The sequence below is a fragment of the Mastacembelus armatus genome, chromosome 5, assembly GCF_900324485.2.
Source record: "Mastacembelus armatus chromosome 5, fMasArm1.2, whole genome shotgun sequence".
In the NCBI taxonomy this organism is placed as follows: domain Eukaryota; kingdom Metazoa; phylum Chordata; class Actinopteri; order Synbranchiformes; family Mastacembelidae; genus Mastacembelus; species Mastacembelus armatus.
In genome coordinates this window covers 26297604-26314413 of record NC_046637.1, presented here as the reverse complement: position 1 = coordinate 26314413, position 16810 = coordinate 26297604, and the positions used below count along the sequence as shown (strand labels likewise).

Here is a 16810-nt window from a genome sequence, read left to right as displayed (position 1 = left end):
TTATGGAGTTAACCTTTTAACATACAGTTACCAAATACAGTTTGGTGCTGTTTTCTTTAGCTCTCTTTAAAAAGAAATGGAAGCAAAAATAATTCAGTCGCTGATCAACAAAACAAAATTTAATATTATTGACAACATGCAACCAGACCTTGACCTATCTGTGGTTATCTGTCAGCAGGAATGGGCTCAGGAATTGACCACGTTGCATTTTTGAAGTGTAAACACATATTTGTCCCAGGTGAGGTAGGTGAACATGGGGGATGACAGGAAGGTTTTTGGTCCAATACTGAACAGTGACAGACAGAACTCCTGAAGGAATACTATGTTGAAGTGATGTTCTTGTTCAGGGTGAGAACCCTTTTTTTTTTTTTTTTTTTTTTTTTACAGGCTTGTTAAAAGCTAAAATTAAATGTACTTCCTTTTCTACAGTCTGTTAACTCTACAAGTTGCCAGAATATGTAGACCACTGCTAGATCTCCATGTCTCTCTGACCACCTGTACAATTTAACAGCAGACATGTCGGCAGCGGGCCAACTGGCTGCTCGTTATCCTCATTCTTGAGAGGTGGCTCATCGTAGCCACAGGGTTGACTCATGCGTGGGTTTGAGTTTAAAACTGCTGCAGCGCTCGGCGAGCACAGTCAGCTGTGGGACTGAGCTGAGCACATTCCCAACTTCAAAGCACCAGCCCTGCATATCTGGGACAGAAACTGTTGATGAAAACCTGAACATGGATCACACAGGGCTGCTGGTGCTGTCTGTGGTGCTCTGCTTCAGTGGAGCATTTTGTGCAGTGGTGCAATGGAGAGAACTGAAGGAAGCGGAGGTAAGATGATGTTTTGTAATCTTTACAAAGCTTCCGTTCATAATAGGCTGCATGTGAATTGTACAGCCGTACTGTTTTAGTGTTGAGGCTAAATAAACTTCCAGTATTCATGACAACTTAATTTTCTACTTGTACACTCACAGGCATATTTAAGGCAGTATGGTTACCTGGAGGACACTGCTGATCTACAGGACCCTCATTACCTGGAGAAGCTCATTGAAGCTCTCAGGTAACTAAGACCATTGTCCTGTGGAGGGAAACGGTTAATGTCAAAGCACATGTTATATCTATGGTATATGACCGAGCAGTGGAGGATGCAGGCGGTCCTTCCTAAGTGAAATCAGTTTTTCATTGTTCTATCACTTCTTGTGTCCAGGGTCTTCCAACGGGTGAATGATCTGCCACCTACTGGAGAATTAGATGAAGCTACGCTGGACGTAATGAGACAGCCCCGCTGTGGCATGGAGGACCCCTTCAACAAAAAATTTAACAAATACAGGGTGATGGGTGAGTTTTAAAGCATAAACATCAGAGGTTATAATGAAATATATAATGATAAAAACAGAATATCAAAATTTTCACCTTTGCAAAGTTGTTAGCAAATAGTTCATTTGTATTTTTTTTGCAAAAGCTCTGCACAGGCTAACTTCCACAGTAAACTTCTTAAGGTACTTAATACTGCCACTAGAGTTTCAATTAGTACTTTTATTTCTTTACCAGCACTACTTCTAGAGGTCTACCACTAGAAATGTTTGCCTCTTGAAAGAAAAGCATTTATTAAAAGTTTGACTGATTTTTTTAAAACTAATAGCCTGTAACAATATGTTCCAGATATACACTTTTTGTGTTAACTTGTCTCACTGTCACTTTTGACATTGTCCACACTGCAGGATGTGAACAGCATGTTTAAACTGTGCTGTTTCAAGTGTTCACAGGGTTTGAGGGAGGAGAACATGACTGGTCTTTGCTATGTGCTGCTTATGGAGAGCTGACCAAATGTTAAATGTCAAGAGGCCGTGCATTAGTAACAGCACAATTATTGATTAGAATAATCACACACTTTGACCTGCTTTATCTTCACATTATGTACAGGATGTTTTTATGACTGACTAGTTAGCAGGTAATTACGTCTTTTTTAGTATTTTACATAGTGGGAATGTTTCAGGTTACTGGAGAAAAAGGAGTCTCACCTATCGCATTTACAACTACACACCTGACATGAAGAAGACAGGGGTGAGGGCGGCCATCCGCTCAGCCTTCAAATACTGGAGTGATGTGGCTGCTTTGACCTTCAGAGAGGTCCACTATGGCAGAGCGGACATTAAGATCTCCTTCCATGCAAAAGATGGTTATTGCTCTGTCCCGTTTGATGGTCGTGGTGAGTTTTCTCTGTAAATAAACTGATATTGTTGGGCCTGTTATCACGTGACCTAAATCACTAACCTAAATTGTTCATTTGCACCAACCTACAGGTCATGTACTGGCTCATGCTGAGTCACCAGAATCTGGAATTGTTCATTTTGATGAGGATGAGTTCTGGACAGAGGGAACATATTATGGCACTAATCTGCGTATTGTGGCTGCCCATGAAATCGGCCACGCCCTCGGCTTGGGCCACTCTCAGTTCAGAAGTGCTCTGATGGCACCGGTCTACACTGGTTATCGTGCAAACTTTGTGCTGCATTTAGATGATGTGAGAGGCATTCAGGCGCTATACGGTGAGTGTATCATTGACGGCTTAACAAGATGATGGTGTTGAGACTGTAGCGTAACTGTCTAATATGATAGTGATGGTATGGTATTGTATCTGCCAGCTGTTCTTTGGGACAGGTGGTTTTTGAAAATACTTCCTCACCCAAAGTGTTAGTGCAGTCTTAAAATAGGGGCATGCATTCATCTTAAAACTTGGATCTTCTCTGTTATCTATAGGTAAACGCATCACCAGCACTATAGCAAGTCCAACACCCACAGACAGTCCATTTGCCACTGAAAACAGCAGTGATAGTGACAGGTTCCCTGACCCCTGCACTGCCACTCTGGACGCCATCATGTTGGGTAAGTTAAACATTGGCTGTGTTTGGAATAATTGCAGAAGTCTGTCTGCTTGACTTCACTTTAGACCATAGCATGTACTGTACATGGCACACTGGATTTACAGAGAGCTAGACAAAATAATGTGAAAGAAATAAGCAGCAATTAGGAGCTAAAATAAAGGTCCTTTTAGACATTTACACTTTTCTTCATTTTGTGTCTGTTCTGACAGTTTTCATCTATTTTTTTTCTTTTGTGGCTTTGTTGTGGTTGCTTTGTAGTCATTTGATTGACTTGACCAATGAAAACTTAACAGTCCCTATGTATATTTTGGTCTAGGGGACCCCTGGCACCTTGGGTAGTCAGTAATCCGTCTATGTCAGTATATAAATGTATCACAGGATCACTGTATGTTCACTCAGGTCCCTGGGGGAAAACCTTTGCATTCAGCGGTGATTACATGTGGACAGTCTCTGATCTGGGCTACAATACACCAATACAAATAAACAGGCTGTGGAAGGAACTACCTGGAAAGCTGAATGCAGCTGTGCACTCCCAAAGAACCAACAAGACATACTTCTTTAAAGGTACAGCTGTTGGTCCAGTACTTCTGTTGAATACCTCTGTTTTCCAGCTGTGCACTCAGAACGTTTGTGTTTGTATTGTTTCTGGATACAGGTAATCAGGTATGGAAGTATACCAGGTTCCTGTTAGACTACGGCTACCCCAAACAAGTGAAACGGATCCCTCCTAATATAGATGCGGCCCTGTACCTGGAAAAGAACAGGAAGTTGGTCTTTATTAAGGTATGTTATCACCAAATCATGATCATCGGCAGCCACGTAACATAAAATTCTTCAGTTTTTACTCTGTCTCATTTTTATCTGGTTGTTTAGGGTTCAGACCACTGGCAGTGGGACGAGCTGAAGTACAATGACTTCAGTGCCTATCCCAAACCTCTCTCCCTGCTCTTTACCGGAGTGCCATCCAGCCCGGATGCAGCTTTCACCTGGACCAACGGCAAGATCTTCTTCTTTAAGGGAGATAATTACTGGCGAGTGAATGAGCTGCTGAGAGTCGACAGAGGATACCCACTGAGCAAGAAGGAGCGCTGGATGCGATGCAACATGTAGACCATCAGGGGGCAATGGGCACTAAGAGGTCTACAGCAGGGGTGCTGGTTCCACTCCTGGGGCATTGACAACCAAACAACCTCTACAGCAGTGATCACTTGTGAATTATCTACTGTAAAAAAATATGGAAATTGACTTTTCTTCACTGGATTTGATTACAAATGAGCTACTCCTTCCCTCCAAAGCAAGCAGATCTTTTTGTGAGGTGTATTTCTTGAGCAGAAATGTGTTTCTGTGACAGCAAGAAATATCTAAGCTTTTGTAGGATCTCAGGGAGGGATGGAGGGAGACCTTCTGTTTCTCTCTGGCATATGTCTGGATTATGTGTCGTAATATTTTCAGTAAAAAGTGTTACGATGAATGGGAGTGTACACCGCCAGTGATCTTAAATGTTACTAAACATTTATCAGAAATTGTAGGTCACAGAACTGTGTCCTGATTTTTAACCAAGACATCAGGTCAGCAGTAACTAGAAAAGTGGCTCACATTCAAACTAAGAATATTTAATATTGACTATGATGAAAGGCCGGTCTGTTCTGCATTCTTATGTTTGTCTGCAAAAAACCTCTAGAGGCACCATGGCAACCCCAACCAATTGCAGAGTAGGAAATCCTCCCCATGACCTCTTTATTGTCTATGAAAAATCTGGTGAGTAACGCTGCCAGTGTTGCTAAGAGCCCAAAGAGACAAACAGCCCAATTGATTCAGCTAAGCCATTTAGTTAACACAGTTTTTGTATCAAACATTTATTTATTTTGGAAATTTCTATTAACAGCTATGTACAGAATTAGACAACACGCATGTTGCCCCTGCAAAATTCAAATAAGGTGAATAGTTATTTAAAAATCTACAAATTAACAACAAACATGCTTTGTTTTTTGTCCTTTTCAACACTACCAGGTACTTGGTCATTATATAAATTAAATTATAAAAGTTTACTCCACAAGCATACGCCCTCCCCTACTGTATTGTGACAGGAGCTACACTGAAAAGACAAAAAGAAGTCACAGAATTATTAGAGTGCTGCAGCATCAAATCCTGATAAAAGCTGCTGCAAACAGCTTTTAAATAGAGACTGTTCTGTATTTGCTTCACTTCAACCTACATGGATTCTGTCACCACACTCCCTCTAAAAAAAAAAAAACAATACACAAAATCAAATATCCTACTACCACACAGTTAAACAGTAAGGCAGGAAACAAGACAACACTTTATGGCAATGACTAACTTTTTAAGTACAGTACATGTCAAACAAATTGCTTTGCCAAAACAAAAAAACATCAGCTTTTGAGGTTCATATTTGCTGTTATGCATTTAATACATGAAGAAAGGAAATGGAGGACCTTACTTTACTGCATTAGTATCTGCTGTTGGTGTTTCTCTGAGAAACACAGTGGTTATAGCATTCACAAACAGGAGCTTGACACCTTCTCCCCAAAAAGCAGCACTTTTTCACTGAACACCCACGACTGACACACTGACAGGAGGAACTCCATCCTCGCTCCAAATCAGTTTAAGGACTGAATGGAGTTTATAGGCTCTACTCTAAATTAGGGTGACGTTGTTGGAGAACGCTGTTGTCCCTTCTTAACTGTCCATTGCTCAGACCCTGACAACTGGGGCTGTAGCTGTAAGGGGCACAGTGGACCCAGTGTCATAGTCCAAGTCGATCATAGTGTGGTTGGCGGTCCCCAGGCTGCTAAGGGAAGTGCCTGTGCCCGTCTGTCTGTCCCGCAGACTTTGCAAGTAGCTCTGGAGATGGAGGAGAGAGAAGAGATGAGTGAGATGCACATAAATCTCAAGTAAAGGTCTCAAGTAGCAAAAAGTTTTTGGTTTTTTTTTTTTGGTCTTGCTGGTAAGACCAGCTGTTCTAAAAACACATTTTACAGCACAGCACACGCCATGTTGGGTGACACTGACCGGTGCCAGCAGATCCCCAGCGTAACGTTTTACTGGGGTGGGTTTACGGCGGTAAGTGCCTTCCTGCCCACCTGCCTGCTGTCGCTTCTTGGTGTCCTTCTCTCGGATTCGCATCAGCTGGACTCTCTTCTGTCTCCGACTGATAACAACTAGAAGGAAAATGGAAAAATCCAAAGGCATGAAATGAGGTTTATTTTTAAATACTAAAACACCTGGACCTGTGCTGCTCAAAGTAAAATGAAAGACTTAACTTTTTACAACTTCAACATGCTCTTAGATTTACAAAGAGTTGCAGAGACCTAAGGAGAATAAGAACCTGAATAACTGCAGTACAGCACACACTAATAATTAATATAATTATATATCCACACAGTCTTTATTTAAACATTTGTTACGCCATTTTTAAACTTTTTTCTAATTTAATTTTCTTTTATCACAGTTGCAAACAGCAATCAATAGGTTTTCACTTATTTCTCTACAGGGTGCTGCCTTCTCTCCTGTCTCAGATCTGCACTGAGTTTGTTTGCATTTGTTCTTAATGCATCTTCACATATAGCAGGTAACAACCTGGGAAGTTTAAGAATTGATTTTAAGGATGAACCTAAGGGCAGATGTAGGGTAAAACGATGTCTCCTATTGGCTGTGAAAATGAAATTCTCCTTAAACGTTGCCAAGTGTGGCTCAACCCTACAACAGAAATGAATCCTTACCTTCAGTGTGTGAGAAGCTGTTGTCTGTCAGTTTCCACTGGACCAGTACTCCTATGAGGCTGAGGGCAGGCCAGATACCCAGAATGACCCAGCTGTACCAGCACAGAGGTGGCCCGGGTGTGAGGCGCAAGCATTCATACATATGCATACCCAGTGCCAGCAGCTCCACAAAGTAATCAGCGCACACTGTCATGATAGCTGCTCCAAACACAGCGGTGGAGAGCACAGTGAAAAGCTTTTGCCACTGCAGCGTCAGCACAGCAAACACCATGCCTGATCCCAGAAGAGCCCCCAGGGGCACCCAGAGCGTGGTCGGAGTGTAGAACTGGTGAGTGACCAGCAGGGCAGCGAGGGCCAGGAGGAGACCGAGCAGCAGGCCGGTCATGAAGAGGCCGACACTTCGCACCAGCATAGTGACCAGGCCGCACAGCAGGCCTATACCGAGGCCGATGCCCGCGCTGGCCTCGACGCTCAGCTGGGTGTCCAAAACGTGTTCCTTGTGGCACAGTAAGAAAATGATGACGGAGCCAAACATCAGACCTGACAGGAACATCACGGCCTTAAAACAGCGATAACCTGGACGAGGACAGACATGCAGAGATCTACACTTAGGAACTGGAAAGGATAATAAGCATTTATCAGCCATTACATGACCATAATTGGCACATATTTATCCAATCAGAATGACAGTGTGGTGTCATCCCAAGTTTCAGCTTGACTGATGTCAAGGTCTCTGAGGGGGCAGGGGTTCTCACCAAAGAAGCAGTAGATGATGCCAAACAGACAACACATGGAGGAGATGACGGCAGGGATGACATCATACTTCCTCTCAATCTCCAAACTGCAGACATCGGCCTCAGCCATGCCTGCCCCCACTCCGTCGGAGCTCAGTCCAGTGGGATCTGTCATTCTGGCTGAATGTGGAAAGCTGCGGGGCTGGTTGAAGTTCAGGTCAAGAGCAGAACTTCGGACGGTGTTATCTCAAGTCCATCTGAGCAAGGTTAGGGACTGTAGGAGGAGAGAGCACAGTGAATAATAAAGCACTATAAGAAAGTACTGCTGCATTTTTTCTTCATCAAAACAGTGAACTGAACCGGAGCTGTAGGCGAAGTGTGAAATCTTCAGGTCATCTGTGACTTCTTCCTGGCTGCTCTGCATGTGCAGCTGTCACAGACTTAATGCACAATGCTAATCAGCTCATGCACTATAATCTATTACTCTGTTCTCAGTCACCTGACTAGTATTTCGTTTTTAAACCCTGTGGTAGAACTGCATGGGAACAGTCAGTCAGAGTTTTTGCTCCAATTTGTAATTTGACTTTATGTTTACTTTTCACTTTTACTCCACACTTAAGTTATTTACAATTATAATTATTACAACATTACCTACTGTAAAGACACCAATGACTATCATGGTAGTGATAGAGAAGACAGGATTCCTATCCTGTGAAAACCATCGACTACTCTGGGAAAGGTCTATATGATATTTAAGATGGCAGGCCCATAGAGAGCCACAGAGGCCGCCACAGAGGGCTTTCTCTTTGTGAGGCTGCTGGCAGGCCTCACATATGATCTCACCACAGCTGAGATCCGATTACAGCTAACTCACGTTTTCTGCTCAAGACAAACAGTCAGGAATGGTCGGCCCTGCCTTTGCTCTTCACTGTTTGCCACATCTTTCTTCTTCCCTCCTATCTTCTGCCTCTTTCTTTATCGGAAACTCCCTCAAATTCAGTGTCTTTTCTCTCTAACACCATAATGTGTCACATTTGTCTAGTTTTTTTCCTCAAGCACAAGGCTGTGGAATCTGTATATCCTGCCTATGAATGACTTTAGTTGGAAAAAACTTAGGGCCCATTGGAAAGTTTTTTTTTTTCTTCTTTAGTCACTCAGTTTTGGAGTACCTATCTCAGTCACTCCCTTTTTCTGTTTTCTATCAGTAACAAGAGCAATGATTCATTTCTTTCTCTGTAAAAAAAATGAAAAACAAACACAGAACCCAAGAAGAAATGATGTCTGTCTTGTGTTGCGTCCAGGTTCTTAAACATGTGGATTTAATGCTTTTTTGGTCAGATTAAAATCAGGCCCCTGGGAACTGATAATGGGCAATATTTCCATTTTACAGACAAAACAATGACTCTATTCATTGAGAAATGAATTAGCAGATTAGTTGACAATGAAAGCCTGTTGGGTGTAATGCTAAAATATACAGTAGTATGTAAAACACATGAGGTGGGCCTGGAAACATAGCTCCATGATTTCAAATAATTCTTAAAAGAATCTCAAAAAAAAAAAAAAACTATTTTCATCACTTTGCAACAAACTTTTGATGATGAAATGACTTGTGGATCAAAAGGGAGAAAGCAAACTAAATCGTGGTTCAGCACAGACAGTGACGGCTGGTATGGGGCATGTGTGTAATGGTTTCCCCTGCATTAAAAGAAACTGAGGTTACATTTTTTAGATGTGAATATAACTGTCAGTGTGTGTGTGTGTGTGTGTGTGTGTGTGTGTGTGTGTGCATATGTTGTGACAGAGCAACTTCCCTTGCACAGTAGGTGAGGACTTCAGCAGCCTGTGACCCAGAGCAGGATAAAAGCTTTAGAAAAATGGATGGACAGCTACAGGAACTTCACTGTTATGAGGTTGAGCTTCCCTCTGGTTTGGGCGTTACTGTTATCTGCCTCTGTGTGTTACTGTTGATTCAGTCATTGGAGAAGACAATGTGTTTTTTCTAATCGGACTATGTGGGATGTTAAAACATCAAACTTGAACGTGCACTTTTAAAAAAACAGACTTTAAAATGATATAACAGGGATCAGCAGATATTGGCAGCTTATGAGTGGAGTAGCTTAATAGCATAAATTAATTGGCCCAGTCAGCCTTAGGCCAATATGCTAAAATATGAGTTGTTAGACTTAGATAAACCATGAGACTATGTAGGTCATCAGAGTCCTCCTTTCTATCACATGGTTGACTATTAAAAATAGATTGTTGCACCATGAGCTTACTTTACTTTAACTTTACATGCACACCCACAGACACTCCCATATCTCTATGCATCTGCCTCATGTTACCCCTCCCTGAGTCACAGTGGTGTCCTATGTCTAACAGCTTGGACGTCCTTGCTGCACTGGGAGAATAGAGCCATTATAGGGAAAAACAAAGACGCTGAGGCCCCTGCTGTGACCTCTAGTGGCACTCGGAGGAAATCATGTGGACAAAAAAGAAGCCCACATAAAGATGGCTGAGAGCACCAAGGAAACTGTTTGCGTTAAGATGGGTGTCATGTATTTGCCTTCAGGGGGAGATGAAGGGAGGGGGTCCCAACTAGGAACAGAACTATCCGTCTTAATGACTGAACTCTCTGGAGGCCCCAAAACCTCCAAGCGCTTAGTAGCTAACTTTTTAGAAGTTTTAGTTGCCTGGCAACAAATCCAATACAAGTCAACAAGGGTCTGCAGCCATGATGGCCGCCCTATGAGGCTGTACCTAGCCTGCAGATACTAACTGCAGCATGCTAACATGCCCACAGAGACAATGGTAACTTACTGATGTTTTGCAGGTAAGATTTGCCATGTTCAGTGTCATAGCATGATAAAATGAACCAGTTAGCCCTCGTCACAAAGTACACCTAAGGCTTAAACGTGACACAATGACTCCTCAGGGAAACATGAACGTCTGTACGAAATTTAATGATCAATTTCCAAACATTTGATTTCCAGCATGCACTAGCCTGATCGCTAATGGCATTAAATGTGTCAAACCTTGTACTTGTCAAATGAGAGCGTTTCAATTAAAGCCTAAAGACATGAAGAAACACACACATGGATACAGGCCTACAGAAGGATCAGCTAAATTTACCTAAGAGGCAAGAGAAATGCTAAACTGCAGTATCAGCTAATGATGAGCTATTGAAACTGTTTGTGGCCCTTGAAGCAAAAACTTGCGCAATAGGATATTTCCCCTGAACAAACACTGAGGGGGTTGTGCAGATCTGAGTGCTCAGCTGCTGAGGAACAGGCAGGCTGGTCTAGAAGTTCCCCACATAACTGGTATGGGTGTGTTTAATCAATGGGTGGGTGTGATCACAGCCAAGAATTATGCAAGTTCTCCTCCAACTTGATGGCCAGGACCAGCTGAGAAGCTGAAAACCTGCAGTATTATGGCTTGGCTGGCTGACAACTTCACTTTGAAGAGTCTACCAAGAATGTTAGATGCACCAAGATCTGTGTTCTGCATTTGCAGCCATAAATCATGCCACCCTTAGCTGAGCACAGCCACCAGCTAAAAGACTGAATGGGTCTAGACAACAGGAACCATTGAAATATTACATCTGTCACAGCGGGGGTTATTTAATTTACGCCATATTGTGCTATGTATAAAACTAGATAAACAAGAATTAATCTAACTTCATCATCGCAATAACATCTGCTTTCAGTCTGGAGCGTATTGGGTAAGACACCATATGGCTCCCCAAAGCAGGATGCTTAGGACCAGATGAGGAAGTGGAACATCAGCTTTCAGCAGGAACTGACCCTTGTGTTTGTGGCACGGAGCAGGGACGCAACGAAAGATCTGGATCATCAACACCGGAGCTTCTTTTCAAATAACAGCACTCTAGACTTCAGCTGAGAATATAAGGGTGGGAAACACTGGACATGTAACTAGGAGTTCACAGTGTTTATAAGTTTGCATTGTCAACACAAAAAACTGGATGTGAGAGAAGCAAGGAACCCACAGGAAAGGCAGCCTTGCAATATGAAGAAAATAAGCTTGTAATCCGTCTGGCCTGCAGGCTAATCTACATAAAACACTTGTGTCACCAACTTCCTCCACTTGCGTGATTGAGATGATTTCCACAGGCTGTTTGTGCATGGCAGCTCCTGCCGTGTCGGTGTGCCGCAACAACTTGCATAATAGAGAAAGCACCACATGATAGTTTACACGTTTTCTAGACTTTAAATGCTCAGAGGATTTGTGATTCCTACTCACATACTCTGGGTTTGATATCCACACAGCTGTACTGAAATCAAAACAATGATCTGATTATGGGGTGAAAATCAACAAGTTCACAGAGAACTCATAATCAATAATAATAAGTGATAATAAGTGATGAAATCCTGAGCCTGTGATCTCAATATGCCCCTTGTGTTTTTGCAATGCTGTGGATATTTGATATCTCAAGTCCTGAGCAAATGAGAAGTTTTTTTAAAGCTATGCTGTGCTACATGCAAACTACACGTTTGATTATATGCAGCCTGTGGGGTACATTTGCATGCACACTACATACACGAGTCTTTGAAAACCTCTAAATGTGGCTCCAGCGACTGGATGCCAAAGCATCCTCATTGCATTGTGGGTATAATTGCAATTGAATTAACAGCTTTCCACTTCTTATTACATAACTTAATGTTTTTTTAGGGCTAAGTAAGATCGGGAACAACAGTAACAGGGTTTATTTTCCTTTGCACAGCTTTAAATGCCACTAAAGCCTATTCTCTTCTGTCAGCTGTCTCGTCAGTCACAAGGTCTCTCCCAAGTCATCAGGCATACACAACCAGTCATTTCCCGGTTCATTGATTTCAGTGCGACATCCTGACAAGACATGACACAGAATGTGCACATTGTGCAATAGAGCTTTCTTGAACCAAAGGGTCTAAAGAAAAAAAGATGTTTAACTCTACTCCCAACAATCCACATAATTGTGACCACATGGTCTCCAAAACTGTCAATGTTATGCGAAACCATTTCAAATGTATTTGCCTCCCAGTGCTGACCCAAGTCTCACAATCAGCTTAAGTTTGCACAGAACATAGCTGACATTCATAGATATTCATATTACTCAGTTACGAAAATTCACATCTGTGAATATTTTAATTCAAAATTATTCCAAAACAATCAGTGCAGTTTATATTCTCGTTGCCAAACTATTTGCTCACTCTTTTTTCCCTTATAATTTCTGACTGTGCCTTACTTTAGTCTTAACAATAGAGGGCAATGAAAATAGATCAGAAACACAATGAGGAGCCTTCTGATGACTCACATGACAGTGGAGCATCCATACTAAGGACACGCTATGCTGCGGCACCTTGGAGTTGTGGTCCAGCAGCAGAGGACGGAGCAGACAAACTCTCTATTAGGGTTTGTGGGGGAGAGCAGCATTTAGTAGGCGGTGTGGTGGAGTCTAACGTCCATATGTTATCGAGAGTGTGACAGCAAAGCTCTGTGTATAAGATAATGTATGTTGCTGACGAACACTAGTCTGTGGTACAAAGCCTAAATTTAACCGTCCATCATTGAGCCAGCACCGCCCTGTTATCTCCAGCATGTTCTGACCTCCCTGTGCAGATGAGGTGGAGCACTTTCAGTGGGGTGTCATTATTTTTAATGTACATTAAAACTTTTTTAGCACTTCAACTAAAACTTATGTTTTTATTTGTTATATTCCCACGGGGCAGGCACACAGCAGCATTGCTTAGGCAGACTACCAAAGTTTAATCAAATAAATCAATGAGTGAGCTGTGAAAATCTGTAGATAGTAGGATAGTTTGCTGTAGCGACACAAGGGGAGTCCCAGCATAGTGGTGGTTAAGACCTCCATGCAGTGCCTATATATGTCCACAGCACTTCCACTGCAGCTCTGTCATTTAGAGCAGCCATTTAACCCTCTTTGTCAGATTCCAGTCTGCAATAACTGCACCTCCTATGGCGAGACAAGCCTAAAATATCACTCATGTCCTGCAGCTTCCAAGCTCATCACCTCTCTCATGTCACAACTATAACCAGTGTTTAAAGTGCTATAAGCAGCCTTTGGAAGGATATTTCAAAATGTGACAAAGGTACCCAGGAGTCTCCTGATGCTTCAAACCTAACACAAACTCAAATATTCGACATGTGACTTTTCTGTCTAAGGCTGAGACATTTAAGAACCAGCAGCAATTACACCCAGAGGTACGTCATTTAAAACACATTCAACCACAGTTTTACTCTATCTCATTAAAGACACACTCGGTAACGCACCTGACACGTTCTTACTTTCATAATACTTTGCTACTGGTCTCAGGTAAGAGCACAGAAACAAGTCAGAGACTCTGTGTCTTTCCTTCATATTGCTGAGGCTGTCTGTTACAGGAAAAACACCCATGATGCACTTTCCTGCAGAGTAATCCATAATTACTGCCTCCATGGGCCCCGTAAAGGGCGAGAGCGTTAGGACAATTGAAAGGGGCCCAAAAAACTATTACACAACATTATGTAAGGGACCTACGGTGTCCCATGAGGCCCAAATATCTCTAGTGGTGCCCCACACTGCTCATACTCACGTTGACGAGCTTCAGTCCGTCAGTCAGTGATGCAGGTTTTTCTGAACCATCCTGACGCCTTCTGAGATAAACTCTCTAAACAATCATTAGTCCTATGTCTCATTGTGAAGCTGCTTTTGCACCTGTGGCAGCTTTAATCTTGATGTAACGTCATATGTCTGAACACAAGAAGACAACAACTAGAGAGGAGCAGCTGTGAACACATGATTCTGTCACTGGTTCCTATTGACTCATGAACATAAACACTATGATGCTACTCAATAATCTCTCAACTGGATTTGAAAGCAACCACAAAAAGCTGTGACGTTCATCTTTTGTTTGAGCTGAAAGCAAAACTACAAATTTCCCTTTTTAGTTTCTAATAGAGGTTTTATGTCGGCGTTTCACTTTGACTTCCTATAGAGAAAACAAATGTTGCTGTTACAGTGAAGTCTGGAAATGCAGATACAGAGAAAGCCAATACTTTAATTAGAAGACTAAAGCTCAGCCTATGGCACTGTAGGGAACAAAAAGACTGTTTGTGTTAAAAGAAGAAAGCAGATCCAAACACAGTAATTACCCAAACTTCCATTTAAAGCTTGTCCTCATAAAACCAGAATTTCTGTCTGGCGGTGTGGGTCAGCTGTTCTTACCCTGCACCCTGTCTCTGCATTTTCACCAAAGACTAGTCAACATAGCACTGGCATGTTCCAGTAACAAAGACAAGCCAAAAACAAAAAGTCACCATTCAAAGACAACATGTGCAGATCAGCTTTCATCCTCTCCTGCCTCCTTTTCCCCCAAAGCAGGAAAGAGCTTCCTCTCTGCATTTTCAAAGGGGCAAAACCATCTGGAGCAGGCAGACAGAGCGGGTCAAGTAGGGGGGTATAACTACAGACTGCACCAGTAAAGACAGGACTTGGGTTGTTCCTCACACCGCCCCACAAAACCAAACTGGATCACACAGCAGAACCACACAGCCAGTTTTTTTTTTTTTTTTAACATATTAAAGCTACACAGAGACATGTTTGCATGATAAAGGATGTTCCTGTGTAGAAAAACATATGCCATGTTTTATAATTCATTTAACACACACACACACACACACATATATATATATATATATATATATATATGTTACTATGTCCTATAGGCTGCAGGATAAGTTGTGTTATGTCTGAACATTGCTCCAGCTGTTCGGCTCTGATCAGTCCCGATCAATCGATCATATCGGTAATAATCATTAGGTCTGATGTCTGACACAAGTTAAGATGAGACCGAAGCTGAAGAGGTTTTGGGAAGTAGAAGTGAACTTACCGAGGAGCCCGTCGCTTCTCAAACTTCTTCTGGTCAGACAGGAAAAACACCAGAGCCTTCACAAACACAGAAGCGACCAGGGAGAACCGGTTTTCTCGCAGCTCCTCCCGAGGCTCTTTTCAAACCCACAGCAGCGGCATCGTCTGGCTCCTGAACCCGCCTCCTGCAGAACCTCGGAAAACGCGGAGGGTTAACTGGTTCCCATCGTCGCCGAACTGAGCTCCCGACTCGGGACTCCTCACTAAAAACCAGCCCACGTCCAGCTCGCTGGAAAATCTGAGACGTCCCCTCACGCCTCCCTTTGAAACAAAGGAGGAAAAGTTTGACCGCCCTCTGGTCCGCTGAAGGGCCGGACGGAGGGGAGGGGGCTGCGGGCACGGCGGCACAGGGGCCCCCTGCTGGAACGAGCTACCTGTCTGCCACCTAATGCAATCAGCCACCCAGGGGTCCCAGACCGCCAGGGAGCCCCGGGTTTACTCCGTGTAACTGTTATCTTCATAATCTGATTAATCACAGAAGTGTCAGGACTTTGCACCCCTGAAAGTAGAGGGCCCCTGGCTCCTGGCTCCATCCTGTCTCTGTGGCCCTGGTCTTGTAGTTTAACACCTGAATTGTTCCTGTTAAGCTCATTTATTAGAAAGATTGTTCAGTCTGGAGACACATTTGTTCAATTAACAGAAATATTTTTCCATTTTTAAAAGCAATGAAGCACATAGGCAACTGCTCAGGGGCCCAGACCCCGAGGAGCCCAAAAGGCCACAGGTTAATCCATCTGCACTGATTTTGTTAATTTGATTAGTTACAAATGTGTGAACTTCATTGCACCTTTAAATGCAGGATCAGCCTTTATTAGCAAATTATCTGGCCTTGTCTTGTGTTGGATCTGGACTAATAAAGGTGTGTTCAGATTCATGGGGGCCCAAGGTCAAATTTAGTTAGATTTCTTTTTGGCTCCTTGTTCTCAGTGAACATACAATAACTTTCTCTCTTGTGTGCACGTATCACAAACACAGACAATACATTAATGACACGTTGGTAATTAAACAGCACTGAGTAACCTTTGCTTATAAGAAAGTGAGAATCTTGCAGACTAGTGACCAGACTAGTTTATTAATTCAGCTGATCTAAATATTGGCTTATACTCCATTTAATATTACTAACGGTTGAGTTTGAGTTAGATACTAGACTCTCTTCACCTTTTTATAGTCACAGTAATGCACTGAAGAGGACTAAGAATGTGCTGGTTCAGAGAACACCAACTGCTGCCACAGGACCCCGTGGATTGTGTTGGTACATTCAGAGGGAACGAGCTACAGCTGTAAAGGGTCTCCACAGGGTCTCCCAGAGGAAGAGGTGGCTGTGGGGTGTGCCAAGGACAGGGTCCTACTTATTTATAACTGCAACCATAGACTGTTTGGCCACAACAACAGTTTGCAACTACGCCCACGTGTTCACCACTTTCAGCAGTTTATTTCTGCATATGGAAATCATTTTATGATCCGCTGTCCAGTCGGGTTTGACTGGACTGAGCAGGTCAAAATCATTTTTGGTTTTTACTTTGACGTGGTTTG

The 16810-nt window shown here is 42.7% G+C and overlaps 2 protein-coding genes across 3 annotated transcripts; one reads left to right on the top strand and one right to left on the bottom strand.

Moving 5' to 3' along the window:
* The first annotated feature begins 615 nt into the window (after nt 1–615).
* On the top strand, nt 616–4350 carry mmp19 (matrix metallopeptidase 19). Its single transcript, XM_026307542.2, has 9 exons — nt 616–825; nt 969–1054; nt 1202–1332; nt 1991–2203; nt 2298–2543; nt 2755–2880; nt 3279–3443; nt 3535–3662; nt 3753–4350. The coding sequence occupies exons 1-9, from the start codon at nt 730–732 to the stop codon at nt 3987–3989; spliced, it is 1428 nt and encodes a 475-aa protein (XP_026163327.1). The 5' UTR covers nt 616–729; the 3' UTR covers nt 3990–4350.
* A 409-nt stretch (nt 4351–4759) lies between these two features.
* On the bottom strand, nt 4760–15527 carry LOC113130719 (transmembrane protein 198-like). 2 transcript variants are annotated; one of them, XM_026307541.2, is made up of 5 exons: nt 15240–15527; nt 7375–7627; nt 6620–7195; nt 5981–6058; nt 4760–5741 (listed from the first exon to the last, which is right to left on the bottom strand). In XM_026307541.2, exons 2-5 carry the CDS (start codon nt 7526–7528, stop codon nt 5689–5691), a joined length of 861 nt encoding a protein of 286 aa, XP_026163326.1. In that variant the 5' UTR covers nt 7529–7627; nt 15240–15527; the 3' UTR covers nt 4760–5688. The 2 variants fall into 2 exon arrangements, with proteins under 2 accessions (XP_026163326.1, XP_026163325.1); XM_026307540.2 differs by having other exon boundaries at nt 4782–5741; nt 5910–6058.
* Nucleotides 15528–16810: the final 1283 nt, after the last annotated feature.

Coding starts and splice junctions, on each gene's coding strand:
- mmp19 (XM_026307542.2), top strand. CDS start 730: ATGGATCACACAGGGCTGCTGGTGCTGTCTGTGGTGCTCTGCTTCAGT. Junction 2,544..2,754: donor AGGCATTCAGGCGCTATACG/GTGAGTGTATCA, acceptor TGTTATCTATAG/GTAAACGCATCACCAGCACT. Junction 3,444..3,534: donor CAAGACATACTTCTTTAAAG/GTACAGCTGTTG, acceptor TTCTGGATACAG/GTAATCAGGTATGGAAGTAT.
- LOC113130719 (XM_026307540.2), bottom strand. CDS start 7,528: ATGACAGATCCCACTGGACTGAGCTCCGACGGAGTGGGGGCAGGCATG. Junction 7,196..7,374: donor CATCATCTACTGCTTCTTTG/GTGAGAACCCCT, acceptor GTCCTCGTCCAG/GTTATCGCTGTTTTAAGGCC. Junction 5,742..5,909: donor CTGGGGATCTGCTGGCACCG/GTCAGTGTCACC, acceptor CTCCATCTCCAG/AGCTACTTGCAAAGTCTGCG.